This window comes from Dendrobates tinctorius, unplaced genomic scaffold (assembly GCF_039654945.1).
Source record: "Dendrobates tinctorius isolate UK_male_01 unplaced genomic scaffold, ASM3965494v1 ptg000127l, whole genome shotgun sequence".
In the NCBI taxonomy this organism is placed as follows: Eukaryota; Metazoa; Chordata; class Amphibia; order Anura; family Dendrobatidae; genus Dendrobates; species Dendrobates tinctorius.
In genome coordinates this window covers 11,057,436-11,076,768 of record NW_027361795.1, presented here as the reverse complement: position 1 = coordinate 11,076,768, position 19,333 = coordinate 11,057,436, and the positions used below count along the sequence as shown (strand labels likewise).

The window sequence follows — 19,333 nt, the reverse complement described above, 5'->3', positions numbered from 1 at the left end:
TTGTGCATCTTGAAACAGCCACACTGCTAGTTTTTAGAGAGTCCAGTATTTCAGCTGATATTATTTTTGGGTTTTTCTTTGCATCCCGAGCAATTTTCCTGGCAATTGTGGATAAAATTTTTGTTCGTCTACCTGACTGTTTTTTTTTTTTTTTCTCTTTTTTTTCCATTTGATAATCACAGTTTGAACACTGCTGACTGGCATTATCAATTCCTTGGCTATGTTTTTGTATCTCTTTCCTGTTTTATACAGTTCAACTACCTTTTCCTGTAGATCTGTTGACAATTCGTTTGCTTTCCCCATGATTCACAATCCAAAAACGTCAGTGACTGGGTGAAAGATGCAAGAGTCTGTCTTGATCCCATAAACCCACTCATATTTTATGCACACACACTGATTACAAGCAAACAGGATACAGATGAGGATGTTACCTTTAGTAGCCAGTCAAACCCATTTCTGTCGACTTCTGTGCATGTTATCAGGCCAAAATCACCAGGGTATGTTAACTTTTTGATTTTTTTTTTTTTTTTAAATATGATCTAAAACGCTGACACAAATTATTCATTTTTTTTTTTTACATACTAGAAAAATTACTGACGTGCATATGAAGCCTAAGATTGTGAGATGGTTGTATTTCTTCAAAGACAGCAGAATAAAAAAACAATCATAAAAACAAAAATACAAAATAGTTAGAATAGCATCTGTCTTCGTAATATCTTTGTTTTGCAATACTGACATTAAGGAAGTGGGAGTTTTGTTGGAGAAAAGGAGAACAAAATTCCTCTTTCGTGTGTCATATCTAAACTTCTATTTCTGCCAAGGACAAATGGCTTACGATAATATCTAGTGTTTAGGGCAGGCGTCATGAAGTAGGTCTATCCAAGTACGTATATATATATTTTGCCAATCTATTGTTTTTATTATTAAAAGGTGATTGTATTTTTTGTGCTGTTACGCAATTATTGTCATTTCCTATGTAATCTTATATATAACCAAAAAACCCAATGAAATGATGGGTCTGTGCCATATAACACAAGACATTCTGCAAGTTTACTTTGAGTGTATTCTAGGTTTGTTTTCCAATCAAAATCATGGGTATACCTAAGGCCGACCTATCTGAATGACTCGGAATAAGTCTTCCTCAAGGGCAAGGCCAAACAGCACAGCCCAAGAACAGGCCATCATGCGATTTGTGATGTGACCAATATGCTGTTTTCAAATTGCTTACGAAACAACTTGTTTTTGTGGTAGAACAGCTGTATGTGCGTGTATGTATGTGTCTATATAATGTACCGTGTGTGTGTGTATATGTATGTATAATGTAAGGTAGCCCTTATTGTTACTGTTGGGGGACACTCACTTGGCAGCAGATTAATAGGGTCAGGCACAGTTTTTTTCACATAAACAGTCCATTTTGGTTTATTCAAGCATCATAAACTGCTATAAGCCATGTTACACTTCACAGTCTTAACACATAGTCCAGAACATTTACAGGTTATGGTTTTTCCTTGCAGTCCCTAAACACGCTGGACTTCTCTGTCCAGTGACCGTGGGCGACCGCACGCCAAACAGTTCATTAATGTTCATAGAATCTCGCAAGCACCAACAGTTATTTCCCCCTGTACGGGGTTACCTCTTAGGAGCTCCTGCTCCGCACGCTGACTCCTGTCAGTACTCTCTCTCTCTGGGAAGCTGCCGAACTGGGATCACCGTCCTGGACAACGCCTTGCTCGCCAGGCCACCTGACAGTCCAGATCCACAGACGGACAGTAGCTCCCCCAATGCAGTGCCGTCACTGACTCTGCAAACACACGTGGCCTGTCTGTGTGTTATTCAGGACGTCCGTCCTCACTTTGGAACCATCCAACACACAGGCCTCCCCGGGTGCTATTCAGGGATCCAACCCTAATCTCAGGGTCTCTCAACACACCGGTCACTAGATCCAGGGCCTCAGCGGGTGCTATTCAGGACGTCCGTCCCCTCCTGAGACCGTCCAACACCCACGCCTCACCAGGTCCAAGGTCGCAGCACGTGCTCCAGGGATCCGATTCTTCTCCCAGAATCTCCCAACACTGACCCTCCAGGACCTTGCACCCTGAACCATTCAGGTACACATTCTCTCCCTGTGACCAGACCTCAGGCACATTATATGGTCCGTATCCAGACCCACAGGTGAGGTATGGATCACATGGCTCATGACCTCATCGCAGGCCCTTTCAACACACCCAGCCATACACACACAGGCTTTACATTGGGCGTTCAGACACACGTCCCTGGGTGGGTTTGTAGGGGACTTGTCGCACCCATCTCACCAAGTCACCTGGAAGCTTCCCTTATACACAGTAACAAACCCTCAGCAGTACGTATGCTGATCAATACACGTTCCAGCTTCAATCACAAGGCACCCACCCTTGTGATACATATCGGCCATTTACAATCCTGCCGCTCACCATTTCCCCATCACAATAAAGGAAACGCCTGCATGCATGTCCAGGGAAGCCCATACAGCGGCCCCTAGCTGTCACAGGGCTCACGGCATCATATACAGTGTGTGTGTGTGTGTATGTGTGTGTGTGCGTGTGTATATATATATATATATAATTTAAATGGAGAAGTGTTGGGGCACCAATCATAAAGCTTTACACCAAACGTACTGTATAGTGTCTTTTATTGCAAGTATGCAACCTCTTCGCCAGATTGCTTCAGGGTGGTGCACGAACAGACATACATTGTAAACCTTCAAAAAAGTATAAGAAAATCAGCAATTGCCCCACCTGAAGGTACATCAGTCCATTTTTATTTTCATTACATTTAAGACAGTGGCATAAAGTGCAATAGTGCTGATTGCGTGATTGCAGTTGTAGGGATTTCAAAGGAGAGACATATTGGACAGCGAACATTTCACGCTTAACTTGCGCTTTACTGGTCCATGTTACCACGTTCTGCAGACTTATCGATTTGGACCGGACAACCCCTTTAAACAGTACTGGCTCTGTAAAAGACTAAAAACTGAATGAGTAACTGCCAAACTCTGCTAACTAAGGTGAGCAGATGATTTCCCCTTCTAAATTGGAGGATGTCTAGCAATACCATCAGCTCAGAACTGCCCTGGTGATGTCACTCTTTATACTGGTATTTCAGATGTTTCCAGCACATACCATTTTTTAAAACCATATCCCTGATGGAGACCGTAACAGAAGACACCTGTTTAAAATAAAAAATTTCACTCTTGTTCTTTGCTGCATCAAAAATTTGCACATACTCTTGGGCCCTGACTGGCGAATCATCAAGTACTGTCTGTTTAGAAAGGACCAACAGTATGAAAATACAAGGGTAATCCATATTTTCCCAATTCACAAAGTTAATTTTTATTACAAGATAATCGACCATTAGTCACAGCTCTATATATAAAACTGAATGTATGTGTGTATCACCAACCAATAACAAAGCATCTTTCATTACCAGAGCTGTTCAAAAGAAGCTGAGCTGTGATTGGTTGCTATGAGCAACAGTTTTCCTTGCAACCAATCACTAAGCATCTCTCATTTCACCAGAGCTGGTTAAAAGAAGCTGAGCTATGATTGGTTGCTATGAGCAAGTTTTCCCACTTGACAACACCTCAGCAGACACTGACATGGTGGGAGAAATCTAGCATCTCCCGGAACATAAGCTCCCAGCCATTGTCTGCCCCCAGAAAGGAGAAGAGAGCACATGACAGAAATGAATCACCCCCTCCCATGCCCATATACCATATACACATCCTCCATCCCATAGGCACATCTTCCTTCTTAAAGGGATCATTGGTATGGAAGTTAGAGCAAATCCATCCAGCGCTTTGGTTTTGACCCCAGGCCTCTCTTAAAGGGATTATTGGTATGGAAGTTAGGGCAAATCCATTATGCGTTTTGGTACTGACCCCAGGCCTTTTTTTTAAAGGGAACTCCATTATTGAAGTCAGGGCAAAACCATCCAGTGCGTTGGTTCTGACCCCATGCCTCTCTTAAAGGGATCCCTGGTATTGAAATCAGGGCAATTGCCTTGAAATGCTCTGGTACTGACCCCAGGCTCTCTTAAAGGGATCTCCTGTAGGAAGTTAGGGCAAATCCCACAGCGGTCTTATTCTGACCCCAGGCTTCTATTAAAGGGATCATTGGTATGCAAGTCAGGGCAAATCCACTCAGCACTCTAGTTCTGATCCCAGGCTTTCTTAAAGGGATCCCCGGTAAGGAAGTTAGGGTAAATCCCTCAGGGCTCTGATTCTCATCCCAGGCTTCTATTAAAGGGATCATTGGTATGGAAGTCAGGGCAAATCCACTCAGTGCTCTGGTTCTGACGACAGGCCTCTCTTAAAGGGATCCCTGGTATGGAAGTTAGGACCGTTCCACTCAGCGCTCTGGTTCAGACCGCAGGCTGACGGGATGATGTGAGATAGTAGCCTAGTGGCTCTAGATCAGGGGTCCCCAACCGCCGGTCCGCGGCCCAGCACCGGGCCGCTGCAGTGCCCTTGCCGGTCCGCGGACACAAGGGGAGCCAGGGGCGGTCAGTGGCGTAGCGGGGGCTGGGGCGGCGCGCAGCAGTTCTTAGCGGCGGCCAGGGAGCGATCCAAGCAGCTCCGCTGCCTGCAAGAGGGAATAGCAGGAGCGGAGCTGCAAGGACCCGTCCAGCTTCCTGCCCGCCGCCCGCGCTTCCTGTCTGACTGACACAGAGAGGAGAGCGCGGCCGCTGCTGTGTCAGTGCGAGGAAGCGCGGGCGGCGGGCAGGTGAGAGGAGAGAGGTGGTGTGTGTGTGTGTGTGTATGTATAGTGTGGGTGTGTGTGTGTGTGTGTGTATGTATAGTGTGTGTGTGTGTATATATAGTGTGTGTGTGTGTGTGTAGCCTGGCCCTGGAGGAGATGGGGACATGAGGAGAAGGCCATGAGGGGAGTGATGGAGAGACGGCAGTGATGGGGTGAAGGCAATGATGGAGAGATGGCAGTGATGGGGTGAAGGCAATGATGGAGAGACGGCAGTGATGGAGAGACGGCAGTGATGGAGAGACGGCAGTGATGGAGAGACGGCAGTGATGGAGAGACGGCAGTGATGGAGAGACGGCAGTGATGGAGAGACGGCAGTGATGGAGAGACGGCAGTGATGGGGAGACGGCAGTGATGGGGAGACGGCAGTGATGGGGAGAGGGGAGTGATGGGAGAAGGGAGTGATGGGGTGAAGGCAATGATGGGGAGACAGCAGTGATGGAGAGACGGCAGTGATGGGGTGAAGGCAATGATGGAGAGACGGCAGTGATGGGGAGAGGGGAGTGATGGGGTGAAGGCAATGATGGGGAGAAGGGAGTGATGGGGTGAAGGCAATGATGGGGAGACAGCAGTGATGGGGAGAGGGGAGTGATGGGGTGAAGGCAATGATGGGGAGAAGGGAGTGATGGGGTGAAGGCAATGATGGGGAGAAGGGAGTGATGGGGTGAAGGCAATGATGGGGAGAGGGGAGTGATGGGGTGAAGGCAATGATGGGGAGAGGGGAGTGATGGGGTGAAGGCAATGATGGAGAGACGGCAGTGATGGGGTGAAGGCAATGATGGGGAGAGGGGAGTGATGGGGTGAAGGCAATGATGGAGAGACGGCAGTGATGGGGTGAAGGCAATGATGGGGAGAAGGGAGTGATGGGGTGAAGGCAATGATGGGGAGAAGGGAGTGATGGGGTGAAGGCAATGATGGGGAGAAGGGAGTGATGGGGTGAAGGCAATGATGGGGAGAAGGGGGTGATGGAACACTTATTCAAAACCTATGGTGAGTTGAGTCACATTATAAATGTTATTTAATTATAAGTATGCACTGCTACACTACAACCGTGTCCATAGCCCCGCCCCCTTATGACCAAAGCCCCGCCCCTGCCACACCTCCATCCCCGCCCTGCCGGGCCATGGAAGAATGGTCTTGCTTGAAACCGGTCCCTGGTGCAAAAAAGGTTGGGGACCACTGCTCTAGATGATGCGGGATATTAGGGGCAGTAGTCCGGTGGCTCTGGCTGACGGAATGATGTGGGATCATTGAAGAATTGGGACATTTTAATTCTCCTCTAGTTTCTAATGGTGAAAAATGTCTCTGATTTCAATTTTTCTCAAAAGCATTCAGATCCAGAAACAAATTAAAATAATCTGTTTGTGAGACAATTTATCTAATGTTTCATCCTGGATTGACACATACTTCTCTTCATAATTTTTTATCAGAATTGTGTCCAATTTTTCCAGATACCCGTATGGATAAATATTGATTTCTGTGATTCTCTTGGAATTGTGCCTGCTTTTCTATCTGGTTGTTTTTCACATCTTTTATATGTATTATTCTTGATCAGTAAAGTTTTATTTTAGTATTTACACTTACCTTGGGCTCTTATTTTTTTTTCTCTTCTTCTTTGAACTTCTGTACTCTTTCCGAAGAGTCTTTAACTAGTTCGGGAGCACACATGCGGTGGTTGTGGGGAACTTTCACCGACACTAATTCGCAATAGTCAGTGTATATATACTACCTGCAAGTGTATTAAACCTTTCTTTTGAGTTTTTCGTGTCATTTATGTTGTCGATTTGATGTACGGACACTAATGTGTGGGCAAGACCAGTCAAATATTATGAGCCAGGTTAAATGCCATAGACCTAAAATGAAGAGTGGCTTCCAAAAACAAAGTTCCAGATATTTCAATATCAAATTACTAATATTGAGCAATACTTTCCCAATATATAGCGACTAGAGCGGAAAACTAGCAGTGGACTCCTGTAGAATTTTGCATTTTGGAAATTGAGCCTTTTTTTTTTTTTAAACTTTTAACCCTATGAGAAAAAGGAAGAGAAAAAAAAGCCAAATTCCCGCCAGCTGTAAAGATACAGAGGCAGCGTCCTGTACTATGTTCACAAGAATTTGCGTAGAAAATGCCTACTGCAGAGCAGAGGTATACCTAGCCTCTTACACCTCTTTTACGGGCAGCATGAGTTGGGTTTTGGGCATCCGATTTGGGCATTTTCTTTGCAATTGCTAGAAACAGTTAGTTTATGCTGACGTTTCCATGAATAATCTGGTGTCTTTTGCAGATGTCTACGCTTCAAATTCCACCATCCGCTTCTCGGATAAGTGTGACTTATTACCAGCCAATGCAATCCCAATTTTAGGACTGGCTTGTCATTGTAGTTCTTTAAACCATGCTTTTGCCCAGTCAAATGTTTCCTGTTTAGTGATGTCAAACACCACGATAGCTTCCTGTGCTCCTCTATAATACATGGGTGCAAGACTGTGATACTGCTCCTGTCCAGCAGTGTCCCAGATTTAAAACTTCACTAGTGTATCGTCCAGACATACAGATTGAGCCAAGAAGGCAGTTCCAATGGTGGTCTCTTGAAACTTGTCAAACTGACCCTTGACAAACCTCATCACAAGACTAGATTTTCCTACAGCCATATCTCCAAGCAGCGTCAGTTTGAACTGGCCGATTTTAGCCTGGCCCACTCCATTAGCCCTTGTACCTACCCGGTTGGCCATGGTGTCGTCTGTCTCCAGTAGTCGTTTCCAGTCCTCTGAAGGATAATATTGGCTGTTCAATTACGTGGAATCCAAAGCAACCTTAAGAAAACACTGGGGCTCACTGAAACCTCTGCTCTCTGCCTGCTGTGGCCTCTGACTCTCCGGAGGGGGAGAACATACGCACACCAGAAATCCTGGAAACCTAATATTCCTAATATATATCAGACTTTAAATAAAAGAGAATCCTTTTGGATGTATAGATTAGACATTATCTCCAGTTGATAGAAATGATATTGTATAATCAAGCTGTATATGGACTTGATATGCATCGTACAAATTTCTTTGCAATATCTTATGTCTTCCACATTTGAGCGGCATACTTGTTGGTACACACTTTCTTTTCCTTCCCATCAGTACTACCCAACTTTCCCCCAGTTCTGTTACTATCTGTCTATCAGTATCTCCTCTTTCTATACAGTTCATGGTCATAAATAATGGAATGCTCCCACACTTGACTCCATGTGTGGTATGTGTGCTTGTATTGTTCTTGTTGTGGGGCATATATTTGTAAATCTGTTTCCCACTTCTAACTCTTGTTGACTCGTCTCTGCTGCTCTTGTTTTTTATCTTAATGTCTCCAGGTTTAGCTAAGCAGTTTGTTACATAGTTACCAGCCAGTATTTTAATATTTAGGTATATTTTGGTCATGTATTACAGCTGTTTATGGACAGCGTACATTTCTTGTTCATTCTCTGATGAACATTGTCGGTAGAATTCCATATGTCTCGGATTGTATCATAATTTTAAGAGAAATTTTCAATTTCCTATTTTGCATTAAATATTTGAGTGTTTTTATATTTTATTTCTGACTGAGAGTTGTGGTGCTTATTAATTCTTTTAATTGCTTCAGTTAGTGTTTATTAGTGGAGTATATTACCTTACAGTATGTTTGGGCTCCAATCTCAATCCCTCCTCCTCTGCCTGACGAAGGCTGAAGATCACAGCTGAAACGTATTGTACATAAAATAAAGACTAGCATGCCTACCGTGATTGCATCCACTGAGCAGCGCTAATTCTGGTCCAAGTCAACCTGATTTCTGTTTCTACCCAAATTCATTAAGGTGAGCTCCTCTTAATTGGGGCTCCTAACAGTCGTGTGTCGCCACCACTGACTGTATTACATTTCGGTTGTAACTTGCGTCCATTTTGATGAAATAGTCGGGTGCCCTTGGCCATGCAGTGCCCCACTTGAGCTTCTTGCTCTTTTTCCAAAAATGAGTGGAGTTGACTGGTATAAAAGAGTGGTCGTAAATGGCTGCACATCCAGTTGGAAGAATGTCTCAAGTGGGGTACCACAGGGCTCTGTCCTGGGCCCTGTATTGTTCAACATCTTTATCAACGATTTAGATGAAGGAATTGAGGGTAAACTGATTAAATTTGCTGATGACACAAAGCTAGGAGGGATAGCTAATACTAGAGAAGAGAGAGAGAGGATTCAAAAAGATTTAAATAAACTGGAGAAGTGGGCAGCAACTAACAGAATGGTTTTTAACAGGGAGAAATGCAAAGTACTACATCTGGGCAATAAAAATGGAAAAAGCATATATAGAATGGGAGGAATAGGGCTAAGTGACAGCACATGTGAAAAAGACTTGGGTATACTAATAGATCACAGACTGAATATGAGTCAACAGTGTGATGCAGCAGCAAAAAAGGCAAATGCAATTCTAGGATGTATTAACAGAAGCATACAGTCTAGATCACGTGAAGTCATTATTTCCCTCTACTCCTCTTTGGTCAGACCTCATCTGGAATATTGTGTCCAGTTTTGGGCACCACATTTTAAAAAAGACATCAACAAACTGGAGCAAGTTCAGAAAAGAGCGACCAGAATGGTGACCGGTCTGCAAACCCTGTCTTATGAGGAAAGGTTGCAGGATTTGGGAATGTTTAGTTTGCAAAAGAGAAGACTGAGAGGAGACTTAATAGCTGTCTACAAATATCTAAAGGGCTGTCACATTGTAGAAGGATCAACTTTATTCTCATTTGCACAAGGAAAGACTAGAAGCAATGGGATGAAACTGAATGGGAGGAGACACAGATTAGATATTAGAAAAAACTTTTTGACAGTTAGAGTGATCAATGAGTGGAACAGGCTGCCACGAGAAGTGGTGAGTTCTCCTTCAATGGAAGTCTTCAAACAGAGGCTGGACAGACATCTGACTGGGATGATTTAGCGAATCCTGCTTTGAGCAGGGGGTTGGACCAGATGGCCCAGGAGGTCCCTTCCAACTCTACGATTCTATGATTCTAAAATGCCAAAAATCGCAAAACATTTTCACAACTTTGCGTTGTGGTATTTCAAGCAGTATTTACGTCAGAAAAATGGCAAAATGAGCTTGATGAATCAGGGCATTTGTGTTAGAATAAATTGCCCCAAACATGTAGTGTAGGCAATAGTAAATATGGTGTGACACATTAGTGTCATATTAAAAATGTTATACCAATATTTTTTTTTCTTTATTTACATGCTATTTGCACCTTGTTTGTTTGTAAACATTAGTTATGAAAACATAAGCAGAGGGACTCAATAGGTTATAGCTTGCATCTGACTTCCGTGTGTTGTCCGCTTTTTTTTTTTTTAAGAACAGGGGAAAAAGTCCCGTGTGCAGATTTTTCTTTCGTTCTAATAAACTGCCACCAAACAAGCATCAGGCTGACCCTATAATAGGCTATATGGGGTCCCAGACTATGCAAACGCCATGTGAACCTCGCCTAAGTTGCTAATACGTAACTTGCAAAAATATACAAAAGCAAAATAGAATATTTTATCACTTTTCCAACTAAAGTGCCTACTTTCATGAGTTTATTAATGTATAGTGGTTTTAGTAGTTGTAACTTAATTTTTTTTTTTTTTTCTGTAAAGGTTCCTCCATCTAGAGGTCACCGCTCCAGGCCATACAGGGGAGGCTACCATGATCACAGGTAAGGGATGGGGATTCATTGACTAATATTTATACAAGGAAAAAAAATTGTATGCGGAATATAATTTATGGCAGTTATTCTCCAAATGCATATTGTCATAATACAAATTTTGTAAAACCTTACTATTATTAATTTTTTTTTTTTTTTTCTTTTTTTTTTTTTTTAGAGAGCATGGGTCATACCACAACAACCATGATAGAAACTACAATGACAGTCAATATGTGGAATATGAAGAACGCTCATACTCAGAGTACCATGAAGGAAACCATTCATACACTGAATATAGAGAGCATAGAGAGCCTGTATACAACAGAGGGGTTCGTCATGATGATGGCTATCATAAAGAAACGTATTACCGTGGTAGCTACCAACGTGGACGTGGAGAACATGTACGGTATCGGGGCAATGTCCCAGAGGCACCAAATAAGAAATATCCCCATAAGTCTGTTAAACTTTATAAGAAAGAAAATGATTTTCGAGTGAAGAAAAGTCCATCACAACCTATAGAAAAAGGTGAATGAAAAGAACAAGCTGTAAAAACTAAATTTTCCATGGTTGTTTTCCCGCAGTCATGTAAATTCAGTTTAGAGGGTCTTTGGGTCTAAACGTTAGATTTTTATTGGAAGTACTGTAGCACTGAGTTCCATCCTTGTTTCACATCTTGCAGTACTCAATTACAGTTTGTACATCTCCATCAAGGTTAAGCCCAATAATTCATATTATTACTCCACCTTGGAACGTTTCTGGAATATTTTATTGGCTACAGAAGCAAGGAGAAAAAAATATCTCTTTGAATTCAGATGGCCAATAAGGGTTGTAAAGTTTCAAATTGCTGGATGGTTAAAGTATGCCATTTGTGAATAGTACAGTTTTTGGAGAACCTCCTCCTGAGTGGATCAATGTGAACTTTGAGAGCAGTGGCTGTCTCATGAGCATCGTTCGAACAAATTTGCAGAGCAGCAACTTTGTCATCACATTTCATAAACTTTCCGGCCCAATTTAATTATGACCAGCATTTTTCATGCTGGTCTTGATGAGGAGGTGTACTGGAATCAGACGATCCTGATTCAATAAGTAGAGTACCCCTTTTAATGAATCTGGCATGTTTGAAAAGTGGAGTGTGTGTGACCACAAATCTTACTTTAGTTGAGAATTTGACTAAGATTTGTGGCATAATAATCACTGCCATGAATTTGACGAGAGAAGGTTGCCACAACCCCGTCCTGCCCCCAGCTTCACCCACTTTGTCGCTTCTAGGTGAAAATGGCATGAGAATGCCAAAAGTCACAAGATTTTAGTGATAAGGTTTTGTGACTTTTCAAAGCTTTTTATGCCAAAATTCTGGCATAAAAGCTTTTATGAATTGCAACCTATAAGTTACATGTCTGCTGGTTAAGATCTAGCTTTTGTCAGAAACGTGTTAGGCTACTTTCACACATCAGGTTTTCGGCGTCAGGCGCGTTCCGGCGTCGTGCCGGAGCGCCGGATCCGGCAAATGTTTTGTAAAACCGGATGTGATGGATCCGTTTTTCTGCCAGATCCGTCTTGCGTTTGACAGCCAAAACCGGATCCGTCTCATCCGGTTCATCCGGTTTTCGATCCGTTTTTCGACGGATTATGCCGGATCAGGTTTTTAAAATCGCCCCTTGTGGCCTTCCGAACGGGATTGGCTACTGAAAAACTATATATAGCGTGTTCCTACAGCCCTCCTTTGACAGGTTGTAGAGGAGAAAGTGCAGGTTGGAGAGAAGAGCAAGTTACTGGCGAAGATGGATGTTGTGATTGGAAATATTTTGAAGAATTTGGCGGATTTTACAGCGGAGGCGAATCGTTTGAGGGTGATTGTTCTGGAGAAGGAGAGAACGAGACAGCAGCGCATCAGGCATCGTAGACGACGTTTGTGGATCCACCCCATCACAGCCAAGAGAATGACGCGTGGGGTCTATTCTACACTCTGCATGGACCTCAGACGAAACCCGGATAAATTTTTTGGATATGTTCGGATGAAAATGGAGAATTTTGATTACTTGGTGGAGCGCATTGCACACCTCATAAGAAAATCGGACACCTATTGCCGCTCGCTTCTCTGTTTCACCCGCAGAGCGTCTGATGGTGACTTTAAGGTAAGCCACATTTATTGGATATGCCTCGCATCAGAGCACACTTTCACTGCAATCTTGTTGGTGGTAGTTTGTATCTCCAAGTGTTATAGCTGAGTTTTGGTATGTAATTCTGTGATTTTAAACTAATTGATTGTTTTTTAATTCCCCACAGATTTCTTGCAACTGGAGAATCCCTTTCGTCACTGCATTTCCAGTACAGACTCGGGATTTCCACCATATCTGGAATAGTGAAGTACACATGCCGTGCACTGTGGGACTCCTTAGCTGAAGAGTTTTTACCAGAGCCCACAACAGAGAGGTGGCTTGAAATTTCAGAAAAGTTTCAACAGATATGTCAGTTTCCGAACTGCTTGGGCGCTGTGGACGGGAAACATATCCGCATTGTAAAGCCAGCCGGATCGGGATCGGAATATTTCAATTACAAGGAATATTTTTCAATTGTCCTCATGGCCATCGCTGACGCGGAATACAAATTTATTGCTGTTGATATTGGGGCCTATGGCCGCTTCAATGACTCTCAAGTTTTCAAACTGTCTGCCATGGGGCGTAAACTGTATGGAAACACCTTCCAGTTCCCATCCCCTAGACCGCTGCCGCAAACATCTGGTCCACCTATGCCATTTGTCTGTGTAGGGGATGAAGCCTTCCAGCTGTCAGAACACCTTTTGAAACCGTACGGTAGCAGAGGATTGTCAAGAACAAAACGCATTTTTAATTACCGCCTCACAAGAGCAAGAAGAATGGTTGAATGTGCCTTTGGTATTCTGACAGCCAAATGGCGGGTCCTATTGACTGCGATCAACCTCAAGACAGAAACTGTGGACGAAGTGATCAAAGCTTGCGTGGTACTCCACAATTTTGTTATCTGCAAGGAACCCATTTCCATTGAGGACACCTCTGAAGAAACCACCTTGCAAGATTACCAGGACATTACCACTAGAAGTTCTGTGACGGTTTCAGTAATGAGGGACAATTTTGCACTATACTTTGTCACCTCAAGGCAGAGTACACTGGCAGGATGACAGAGTGTGAAAGATTTGTGCCCTACTTGTGTACGTACCTTCTGTACCAACACTATATACCTTTACCAACCAAAGTTGGCTACCTTGTCATGGTTTTAATATTTTTACCTTTAGGCCACAGGTGTGTACCTGGTTGTGTTTTATGCAAAGTATTTCACCTTTTAACAAAAGTTGTGTACTTTGTTAGGAAATCACCAACAATAAACACAACTTTTTAGGTGAAATACTTTGCTTCAAACACAACCAGGAACACAACTGTGGCAAAAAGCTAAAATTTACCCACAGTTATATACCAGGTTTTGAATACCTTTTGACCTTTGAAATACCCTGTATTTAACCTTTTTATTAAACATATTTCGCCGCAGAAAGAAATGACAGACAACCATTGTAAAACGATAATTTAACTTTTATTTAAAATATTTTTTTTTTGTAAAATGTTTTTAAAGTTTAAAAAACTTTTTTAATAAATGTTTGAAACCAACCAAATGGGCATTTTTATTACAACAAAAAACACTATAACTCGGTGTAGTGTGGGGTGGAAATACTGCTGGAGGGGCTGCGGGACACTTCGACGCTGGGAGTGTGGAGAGAGGACTGGGATCGTGGTGGGGAAGGAACAGTTAGAGATGAAGGTGTGGAAAAAGCTACAGAATGGGTGGACATGTGGGAGGCAGAAGAGGTGGTGGGCGGTGGAGTGGAGGGTTGGGCAGGGACTGTAGGAGCAGATGATGTGGTTGAGAAGTGGTACGGGGAAGGAGTTTGGTACGGGGAAGGTTGCTGGAAGTGGGGAGGTTGCTGGTACTGGGGAGGTTGCTGGTATGTAATAGGAGGGGGAGGATGGAAAGTGGCTGGAGGGGGTGCAGGTGGAGGAACTACTGGGGTGGGAGGAGGAGGTTGGGAGGTAACGTGCTGGAGAGCACCGTGGCATGAATGCATTACATGCATCTGCTGGGTAGGAGAGAGCGTTTCCATGCGCTCCACAACAGACCTGAAAAAGGTGTGGTTTGGCGAAGATCTTGCTTCTGAAATCATGGTTTGCAGAAGTGTCTTCACCTCCAGAATGCTGGAGTTGATCTGCTGAAAGCCTGCGGAGATTTGCGCTGACAAGACTTTTAGACAGTTCTGGAAAGATGCATTCAGATGCAAGAACTTTGGCGCATAAGTCTTTTCCTGACCCCTCTACCGCTGCCGCCCAGTACCCGCAGGTGTACTAGAGGTGGCAGGGGCAGAAGGGTGGGGTAAAGGGAAAGCGATCTCCTCACCAGCAGCTTCATGTAATGTAGGCGGCCACGATGCTCCTGTGCTGGTGGATGGGACAGATGGGTCGAATGTGTGGGAAGGCTGGGAAGGTGCAGATTTACCGGGGCGGTCGAAGTGTCCCTCGGTGCCGGTCTCCTCAGGGATCGCCTCAGAAGGGTCCAATCGTGCAGGCTCCCGAGTGCTGCTCACCGTGCTGTGGAATAAAGAGAAAAAAAAACAATTAAAATAGTGACATGGCATGGCCCTGGCTGAAAAAAAATTGTTACATCGAAACATTTTTTTTTTCCGCATGTGGTGTGTAATATTTACCTTCTGGTGACCATTGTATCCCGGAGGAATGACAGGGCTCGTGCGTACTTGTACTTGCTCCTGCGTCCTCCAGATCCACTCGGGGCCCGCATCTCTTTATTGAACTCCTTCTTGAAACGATCCCTCACAGACCGCCACCGCTTCACAATTCTGTCCCCTGAAACGAGAAAGGACAAAGTAGTTAGTATACAACATCAGTGTTTCCCAAACTCCAGTCCTCATGGTCCCCAGGGGTCATGTTTTCAGGATTTCCATAATAAATAGAAATCCTGAAAACATGATCCGTGGGGACCACGAGGACTGGAGTTCGGGAAACATTGGTTTACATCAAGCAACCGGTAATGTATATACTTACGCTCTTTAATCTGGGCCAGAGCATCGAGGTCCTCCCAGCGGCCCACAAGGAGCGAACAGATTTCCTCCCAGAGTCGTCTGGTAACAATCAGGTCAGCATGGCGGCGGTCAGCCATATTCCATAGCGGCTCCCTTTCTCTGACGAGATCGATTGAGGTGGTCCACATCAATTCCTCCATCCTCACCGTCTGAGTCGGGAGCACGCTGTGAAGGCTGTTAAAGTAAAAGAGAAAAATTGCAAAATTAGTCACCACACTTTAAGACATGAAATAAAAAGTGTACCAAAATTTAAAACTTAAATATTATACTTACACGCTGGTGACCGCCGCGTTGCTGTCGCCGACGACTCTGGGAGGCACTGCGAGGACCTCTTGGCCGAGCACCAGATTGGGAAGACTAGAGAAGAAAAGAAAAAAATTTCTGTGTTTGGATGTTGGCATTTGTTTGCTGTGTGAGGTCTGCGGTACATTGTTTTCTATGTGTTGTGTGTAGTGTGATGTTGTGTTTCTGCGTTTGATGCAAAAAACTTACCAATTGTGAGCCCACTCCAGGTGTCTGTCCACCCCTTCCTTCTTCTTCTGAGAGCTCCTCTTCAGCTTGTGATTCCTGTTTTGAAATAAAAGGCAATGAATAGACATATATTACAGAGATGATGAATTTTGGAAATAAAAACTTACCGTCAAACGCTGACGATGCGAGGGAGGGCTCCCAGAACATGTGCTGTCATGTTGCTGGCCAGACTCCATGGCTGTGGGTAGTGCTGCTGCTGTTGCTGCTGCCAGTGCTGCTGCTGCATCTCTTGGGCGGCTGTTGAATAAAGAGAAGCAAAGGGCCAATGAATATCTTGATATTCCATGGCCCTAGTTTTGAGGAATGGGGGATTTGATAATTACCGTCTCTCATCTGCTGCTGGACTCCCCTCCCGTTGTTCAGCATGGTCGCTTTGCTGCTCCATTTGGGGTGGTGGTGGTGCTGATGGTGCTGCAGTGGCCTCCTGCCTTCTCCTGCGCCTGGTTGCTGTCTTTGGTGGCATGTTGGGTGTGGCTGAGGGTCCCACTGTCATGCTTTTATATATGTGTGATGTGGGCAGAGCTACTGAGCATGCTCAGACCCAAAAAACCGGATCCGGCGCATTGCGGCGCTCATAGACTTTCATTGTGTGCAAAAGCCGGACGCAAAAAATGTTACAGTAGCCGTTTTTTCCAGACGCCGGATTGCGACACATTGCCGGATCCGGCGAAAACCGGAAGAAACGCATGGCCATCCGTCGCAAATGCAAGTGAATGGGGGGGAAACCGGATCCGGCATTGCAGCCGGATCGCGCCTGACGGCGAAAACCTGATGTGTGAAAGAGGCCTTACATGCCATTGTTGCTTTTATATTTCTATTTGATTGGCATTCCTCTGGTGGTGCTGTCATGGCGCCATAGTGCAAAGGTAAAATTATACCTAATGATTCAGTTTTCAGAAGTTTGCCATGACTGCACCATTATATTTCCTCCCTTTGTTGTCGTACCTATGCTCTTTCTTTAACCCCTTAATGACCAAGCCAATTTTGACCTTAATGACCAAGATAAATTTTACAATTCTGACCACTGTCATTTTATGAGGTTATAACTCTGGAACGCTTCAACAGATTCCACTGATTCAGAGACAGTTTTTTGATGATATATTGTACTTCATATTAGTGGTGAAATTTATTCGATGTGACTTGCGTTTTTTTGTCAAAAAAAATGGGAATTTGGCAAAAATTTCACAATGTTCAATGTCACACAAAATCGTTAATAAAAAAAAAGCCATTTCCCACCTGTCTACTTTACATTAGCATAATTTTTTTTTTTGTTAGGAACTTATAAAGGTTAAAAGTTGACCAGCGATTTCTCATTTTTTCAACAAAATTTACAAAACCCTTTTTTCTTTTCTAGGGACTGCATCACATTTGAAGTGGCTTTCAGGGGTCTATATGACAGAAAATACCCATAAGTGACATCATTCTAAAAACTGCTCCCCTCAAGGTGCTCAAAACCACATTGAAGAAGTTTATTAAAGGGAATCTGTCACCCTATTTTTCACCTGTCAGCTGCCGGCACAGACATCAGGGGCTTAACTACAGCATTCTGTAATGCTGTAGATAAGCCCCAATGTAACCTGAAAGATAAGAAAAGAGATTATACTCACCCTGGCGTTCGGTCCAGTCCGATGGGTGTCATCTCCTGTTCGGCGCCTCCCATCTTCTAACGGTGATGTCCTCTTCTTTGCTGCCTGTCGTGGCTCCTGCACAGGAGCACTGCTCTGGGAGAGGTCCAGTGCCTGCGCACTGCAGTATTCTGCTCTGCCCTCAACAGGGCAGAGCAGTGCACCTGCGCAGGAGCCACGACAGGCAGCGAAGAAGAAGAGGTCACCCTTAGAAGAAGGGAGGCGTCGGACCGCAACACCCATCGGACTAAGATCGGACCCCCCCCCCCGGTGAGTATAATCTAACTCCTTTTTCATATCTTTCAGGTTACTTCGGGGGGGGGGGGGGCTTATCTACAGCATTACAGAATGCTGTAAATAAGCCCCTGATGGCGGTGCTGGCAGCTGCTAGGCGAAAAATAGGTTGACAAATTCCCTTTTAATCCTTCAGGTACTTCACAGGTGCTGAAGCAATGTGGCAGGAAAAAAAATGAACACTTCATTTTTTTAGCAAAATTAGACCCAAACTTTATTTTCATAAGGGTAGCAGGAGAAAACGGACCCCAAAATTTGTTGTGCAATTTCTCCTGAATACGCGCGCGGCAGCGCTCAGAAGATGGGGAGCGCCATTTGACTTTTTCAATGTAAAATTTGCTGGAATAATTAGTAGATGCCATGTTGCGTTTGGAGAGCCCCCAATGTGCCTAAACAGTGGAAACCCCCACAAGGGACCCCATTTTGGAAACCACACCCCTCCAAGGGTTTTCTTCAGGGGTATAGTAAGCATTTTGAACCCACAGGTACGACACAGAATTTGATAACATTAGGTTGTCCTATTTAATATGTCATGAGCAACCACACAGCTGTGGAATACCCCCATCAGCCGCTCCTGTCATTCTACCCTGCTCGCACCGATCGCCGGCAGAGAAGAATGGTGCCAGCCATGTTCAGCACCCGGCGCCGGGGAGCAGCGCTTACTGTAACGTTTCATCCCTGGCGCCTGTCCCGTGTGGTACTGAGGCGGCACACAAATTCTTCACGTGTGCCGCAAGTATTAGGCCCGTTAAAGGGTCGTCATTGACTTTTAGGATTGCTACTTCCAATAGGTGGCACTAGAGTTCTAGTCCTCTTCCTCTCTGAAGAGACAATTTGCATATTTCCCAGAGGAGCATTGCGGCTTTAAGTCTCCTCATCTCGGCATGCTTAGCATGTCATTCTCCGCAAGGAGAAATGATACTTTTAGATATCAGTAAGACGCCTCTCACATAGCCAAACCAAATCTTGCACTTTGCACTGACGAGGGGCAGTACCCCGAAACAGTGTCTGCAAATTGAGATTCTGGTTTGGCTTTTATCGTAAGTCATGTAACAAAGCTTGTTAAAGAGTCGACATTGACTTTTAGGATTGCTACTTCCAATAGGTGGCACTAGAGTTCTAGTCCTCTTCCTCTCTGAAGAGACAATTTGCAAGTATTACACACACGGACACTGACATCTCCGGTACCGGAAATATCAGGACATGTGAAACAGGCCTTATAGCGGGCTTTTATGTTATGCTGCTGTCACACACTAAAATATGCTTTTTATTGCAAAAAAAGTTTT

General features: G+C 44.2%; 1 protein-coding gene and 1 pseudogene across 4 annotated transcripts in view; one reads left to right on the top strand and one right to left on the bottom strand.

The window, feature by feature from the left end:
* LOC141047417 (uncharacterized) overlaps window positions 1–19,333 on the top strand; it is a 143,343-nt gene that overhangs the window by 77,648 nt on the left and 46,362 nt on the right. For all 4 annotated transcript variants that reach the window (XM_073542498.1, XM_073542500.1, XM_073542499.1 and 1 more), the window contains 2 exons: window positions 10,432–10,490; window positions 10,657–11,003. In XM_073542498.1, coding sequence (XP_073398599.1) covers window positions 10,432–10,490; window positions 10,657–11,003 — 406 coding nt within the window. The remainder of the gene's footprint in view (window positions 1–10,431; window positions 10,491–10,656; window positions 11,004–19,333) is intronic.
* Window positions 5,794–7,523, bottom strand: LOC141047416 (ras-related protein Rab-5B pseudogene; annotated as a pseudogene).